The 6,000-nt window shown below is 62.9% G+C and overlaps 1 protein-coding gene across 2 annotated transcripts in view; it reads right to left on the bottom strand.

Moving 5' to 3' along the window:
* SMAD6 (SMAD family member 6) overlaps window positions 1-3,413 on the bottom strand; it is a 74,291-nt gene extending 70,878 nt beyond the window's left edge. Inside the window, exon 1 of one of the 2 annotated variants that reach the window (XM_023654985.2) lies at window positions 1,499-3,413. In XM_023654985.2, the coding sequence (XP_023510753.1) occupies window positions 1,499-2,318 (820 nt within the window). In that variant the 5' untranslated portion in view covers window positions 2,319-3,413. The remainder of the gene's footprint in view (window positions 1-1,498) is intronic. The other variant, XM_023654984.2, reaches the window with a different exon arrangement.
* Window positions 3,414-6,000: the final 2,587 nt, after the last annotated feature.

Raw genomic sequence — 6,000 nt, forward strand, 5'->3', positions numbered from 1 at the left:
CCAGGGCCTTGAAAAGAGCAGAGTGGGCCCCACCTGTTATCTCCCGCTAAACAAAAATGACCAGGGACAGGCCAACCACAAATAGGGCTCCCTCCCCCAGAGGCAGGGAGGAGCCTGGAGGGTAGAGGAGCGAAAGCCACTTCCAGGGGAGCTGTCAGGAAGAGGAACAAGGGGCAGAGAAAGCCCACCGTGGGCCACAGGTCAGGGACTGCCAAAAACCCCTGCGATGGACCTGGAGTGACCATGTGGGGAGCCGGGTGGCCAGATCAACACTGCCTCTCCCCACCTGCCCCCCATCAGGAACCACCACTGAGCACGGAGGCACCCTCCTTTCCCCTGCAGCCACTATCCCACACACAAACAAGACACTGGGACAAACCCACACTCCTAGGCCCACCCACCCCTTGCATACTGGGAGTCAAGAGACCTGTGATCTGACCCACCAGGTGCCCCAGGCTGAGAGCTGACTCTCCAGAAGGGCCAGACCGGAGGAACTCAGGGCCCTCCCAGGTCCCACAGCCTGTAACTCTCTGACAGACCCACCCCTGCAGAACCCCCAATGTCACCCAAGATGCATACACCCCTAAGATGCTACTGGCTAAAGCGTGTGATCCCTCCAGTGCAGAGGTGAGAGCAGGGGGGAAAACAAGCCTCTGGCCTGCCAGGAGCCCCCAGCCATCCTCACATCTGCTCCAGCACCCAGGGCCTGTTCAGGTAAGCAAGGCTGGGGGTGGGGTGTGTGCAGGAAATCCCAGGAGAACAAAGAAGGAAGGCAGTTCTCAGAGGTAATAAAATATCTGGCTTCCTCACCTACTCACAGATGCCTCTAGGACCCTCAACCCTATAGAAAAGCTGGACATAGACTTGAGAAGGATGATGATGGAGGGCCCTGGCACTGGACACCCAAGGGATGCTGGGAGCAATCAGAGCAAGAGGGTGGTCTCCACTCTGAGGGGTTGCCCTGCAAAACCTTTGCTCCAAAGTATACAAAGGAACAGGCAGGACAATTTACTACTGACTCTAGCCATGAATTGTCTACACCCAATCTGACAACGTGTACCTACTTGGATACAGGAAAGCAGAGCGTAGGTACAGGCATATGCCCATGAATGCTACAGGCCTAGGCACAGACTAGGGGTGACCGCGAGGGGGTGGATGGGGCACTCATGTCTTTGGCTTCTCCTAGGCCTGTCCTTCTCTTCCACTGTCTATGAAATTGGAACCTACATCACACGAAGCTGCACAGAGAAATCTCCACCGCGTACCCTTTTAAGTTTGCGGGAGCCTCAGAATGAAGATGCCATTTGATGTGTGTGCCCCGATACCCACGCCCTGGCTCTCCTATCAGGGTGAGGCACCATCCCTGGGAGCCACCACGCTCCAGGGGCACCCGGGGGAGCACCGCAGCTCCGCCCGCCCGCGGGGTCACGGATAGCAGGGCAGCCGCGGAGGGGCAGCCGCGGAGGGGCCCCCGCGCGGCGCGGCGCGGCGCGCTCACCTGGCCCGCAGAGCCGGCTGAAGTGGTAGGGGTTGCAGCACACGGTGGGGCCGTCGGCGGCGGCGGCGAAGCTGTGGCAGCCGCACAGGGGCTTCAGCTCCACGGCGTGCTGCAGGTCGGGCCAGCGGAAGAGGCGGCCGAGCAGCAGCTGCGGCGGCGCGGGCTGGCCGCCCAGGCGGAGGTCGGCGCGCGGCACCAGCACGCAGCCGCCCGGCACGCCGCCGCGGGACTCCACCGCCTCCAACAGCGTGTCCAGCGAGCGCTCCTTGAGCCGCTTCAGCAGCGAGTACGTGACCGTCTTGAGCTCCTGCTCCAGCAGCAGCAGCCGCGAGCGCGCTTCGCGACTCCGCCCGCCGCCCGCCGGCTCCAGGGCGGCCCGGGCCAGGGGGTCGCCGGCGTCCCGGGGCGCGCCAGCGGCGTCCCGCTCGGAGAAGAGACAGCAAGTCACCGTCTCGCAGTCACTTTCGGGCAGCCAGCCCGGGCCTCCCGGCTCCACCACGTCCAGCGGGGAGCCCCCAGCGCCGGCCCCAGGCTCCGACATGGGCCTCGGGGGACCCCCTCCGCGCCGGCGCCGCCCTGCGCCCTGGGCGCCTCGCTGTCCCACCGCGTCCCGGGGCCGCCGCGGGGCTACCGGGCGGACTTCGGAGCGGCCGCAGCCTCCGCCTTCTCGTGCCCGCGGGGCTGGCTCAGCTCGGCTGCCCAAGCTCCCATCCTCGTCGCCGCCGCCGCCGCCGCCGCTGCCGCCGCCTTCCTCCCGGTCGGGGACCACACGACTTCGCCAAAGTCGCCGCACCAGCCCCGAGCGTTTGGACCTGAACATACGATATCCTTTGGCGCCGGGGGTGGGGGGGAGGCGGTCTCCGGTTACCGAGGGTCCGTTCCCTCAGCGAGGCGCCGGCTACGCGGGCCGCAGCCCCACATGAAGCTCCGCCGCCGGGCGCCGTGCAGACCGCGCACAGCCTGTCGTCGAAGGGGCGCCGCAGGGCTGCAACATGAGTGAGCTCGCCGCGGCGGGCCGGCCGGGAGCACGCGCGCGCCGAGCCGCAGTCCGCGCCGGGCCAGCGGCTACATGGACCCCGGCGGCCGGGCTGCTCAGCAAGTCCAGCCCCGGCGCCTTAGGGGGACTGCAAGCGGCGCGCCGCCGGAAAGACCCCGCATGGGCCGGCGAGCCTTCAGAAGTTGCGCGGCTGGTCCATGAGCACAAAGCGCTCGCGCCGAACCCCCCAAATGTGTCTGGGAAGCCCTGCCTTTAAAACCCAAGCGCTTAACTACATCGGCTTTTCCTGCAGGATCAGAGAGGCAGGCTTGTTGATACCCTCAGCTTCCTTCTTACTCCCTGCAAAAAGAAAAAAAAGGGAAAGAAAGAAAAAGAAACCCCAAACAAAACCAAAATCCCTGGAATTGCATGCATGAAAAGCCAACTCCGTCTCAGGTCCCAGGCGCTAGATGCACTCGGAGCGAGTTTCTCCTGAACGCGGGTGTCAACACATGAGTGGAAACTGTAAAAATCCCAAAGAGCTGCTAGGAATCCTTAATTAAAAATGCAATCCAACGAGGCAGAGGTCGCAGCCCGCCCCACGCTGCGCTCGGACGCCCCGGGCGCCGCGGCTGCAGAGGTCGCCCCCCTCCCCCCTCCACAAAAAGTGCCTCCCGGTGGCCCCGCGGTCCCTGCGAGGTCTGGCGAAGCAGCGCCCGGCGGCTCTTTCTCTCGGCTCGGCTCCCTCGCTCGCTCCCCTGCTCGGCTCTCTCTCTCTCTTTTTTGTTCTCCTCAAACGCACACTGAGGGCCCCCGGAGGAGCGCCGCGGAGTCATTGGCTGCCTCCCATCATATGCCAGTCTAGACACTTTGGCGGCTCCGCGGCGCTGATTGTTGCGCAAACAAGGTTTCAAGTTTCTTAACTCTTAAAGGAGAACACGTCCCATTGCTGGGCCGGAGGCTCCGAGGGGCCGGCTCCTGGGGCGGGCGGAGCCCGGGCCCCCGCCCCACGCTCGCCCCGGCGCCCCCGCCCCGGGCCTGACAGCGCCCACAGCCTGCTCTCTGGCGCGAGTTGCGCTGCGGGCACGGATACGAGCGAGCACACGCACACGCGCGCGCACACACACACACACACACACACACAGTTATACAAACTACGGGCGGGCGGCGGGAGGGCTCGGTGGACCCACTGAGACTCGGACGCAAACGGGGCGCTTTGCCTCTCTCTGGCTTGTGCACAAACTTGCAAACACATTGCGCTTTAGAGTTGGTCCAAACCCCCATCCCAGGAAAGACTAATAAAAATGAGTGTGCGTGTGCCTTCCTGGCTTGCGTCTCCTGAGAGCAGGGGGTGAGTGACTTGGGATAGAAGATCTTCCGTGATAGCACGAGGTCTCCACACCCTCTGCGCAAAGTCAGGGGTCGCTCTGCTGGGCCAGATGGGGGCCGTGGGACGCTGGGCGGACCGGGGCTCAGGCTGGCCCGAATTAGGGAGTTGCAGAGTGTGGGGTAGAGGAGGGGAGTGTCTCCCTCTCTCGGGCTCCTCACGGTCGCCACGGCCCTCCCTCGGAGCTAGGCGTCCTCTAGCCGTCCGGGCCCCCTCGAGGCCGGGTGCTCCCTCTTCCCCCTTCCCCAATTTATTCTGTGCACCATGGAGAGAGATGTGGTGAGGAATCGTGCTTTCCCAAGCGACATTTCACCACGGAAGTGGAGGTGGGTTGGGGGGCGGGGTCCCGCCCAGCCAGGCCCGGGGCTGGCTGGGGGCCCCGGCGGCAGCAGCGCGCCCGGCGCGGAAAGGGTTAAGGCCGCTCCTGCCCCTGGAGCCGGCGCGGCGGGGTACCTCCTCGGGCGCGCTCGCTCGTCCGAGGGTGGCAAAAGTTCAAGCTTGTAAAGTCGGGATTGGTCCCGCGCGGAGGGAAAAAAGGCCTGGTCCCCCCTCCCCCCCCGGGCGCGGCGCCGATTGGCCGGGCCGCGGGGCGGGCACCGCCCTCTCCCCCGCGCGCGAAGGCCCCGCCCCCGGCGCGGCGCCCCGCCCCTTTCCGGGCAAGAGTCCGGCCCCGCACTGAATGAAAGAAATTCCGCTACTCTCATTGGCCCCGGGCTGGGCGCCCTGCCCCGCGGGGCCGCGGGGGCGCCGGCGCGCGGGTCTCCCCCGGGGGTGCCCACGTGTGGGGCTGGCCTTGTGAGAGTGCGGCGATGCGAGGCCCCCGCCGGGCAAGGGGCTGTGTGTGCGCTGGGAGGAGGCGGTCTGTGCAGGAAGGGCTCAGAACCGTCCGTCGAGTTTTACCTGGAGCCAGGTGCTGCTCGCGCCGCGCTCCCTGGGAACGGTGGTTGCTCTCCCGAATGGAGGACCATCCATTCCTCACCCCCATCCCCTGCTGCCTTGGCCAAGTCAAAATAGCTGTCTTGGCCTCAGTTTCTTGTTTGAAAAACGGGGATGCTGATGCCTGCCCTGCATTCTTCACAGAACCGTGAAGATCCTAGGAGACAGTGCATTTTAAGTGCACAAATCGCAAGTGAACAGCAGGGTGCATTTTCACAAGTGAATACAACACCTGTGTAGCCAGCGCCCGGAAGCCCCTCTCATGGCCCCTTTCGGTCACTTCTCGCCCCGGAGAAATTAATGCATCTTGAAATATAAGGAGGAGCTCAGTGTAAAGTAAAGTATTTTCTTTTATCAAGGCATTTGCTGGTTTGGCTGTGGATTACTATAATAACAGCTCGTGCTTGAGTGGTTAAAGTGGCAAGCATTACAAGGATTCAGTTGCTGAATCCTCACAAAACTCTGCTAGGGACTGTTATCATCTCCATTGTACAGATGAGGAAACTGAGGCACAGGAACTTGCCCATTTAATTTGCCATTGAAATGAAAATAGCATTGGGAGTCCTAAAATGCTAAAACCAGAGGGGCATAAACCAGTAGATATGTTCACTCCTGATAGCTGGAAAGTGGTGTGTGTGTCTGCGTTTCACAGCACACCCTTCAAGGCAGTGATTTTCAAACTGTGGTCCATTGGGGCTGCTGAATCAAAGTGTTACCAGGCAAGACCCCAGACTCCACATAACACTTTGGGGGCAGGTATGGTTGTTACCACCATTTTACAGAGAAAGACACTGAGGCACAAAGACATTAAGTAACTTGCATGAGCTTTTAGTTAGTGGCAGAGGCAGGGTTTGGACCCACGCAGTTTGGCCGGGGGAAGGGGTATGTGTGTGTAACGGGAGCAAAGGGAAGGGGACCTCAGGCAGGGGATTGGTTACCACTCAGGGCCTGCACAAATGCCCTCAACCTACCGCTGGGGCAGGTATAGGAACACTGGCTCCTTCTTCCACCCCCCTGACCTCCCTGAGGTACAATGGCATCCCCTTTCCGGGGGAGCGCCCTGAGGGATGTCGGGCCTTCAGGCCAGGGAGGGACTGAAGCAGTGACCCTCCTGGGAGGGCTTCCTTCTTCCCTGGGCCACCAGTTTGGCTTCGGCTCTTGCTCACCCAGAGATGTGGCATTAGGCGTGGGGTGCCATTAGGT

The sequence above is a fragment of the Equus caballus genome, chromosome 1 (assembly GCF_041296265.1).
Source record: "Equus caballus isolate H_3958 breed thoroughbred chromosome 1, TB-T2T, whole genome shotgun sequence".
Classification (NCBI taxonomy): Eukaryota; Metazoa; Chordata; class Mammalia; order Perissodactyla; family Equidae; genus Equus; species Equus caballus.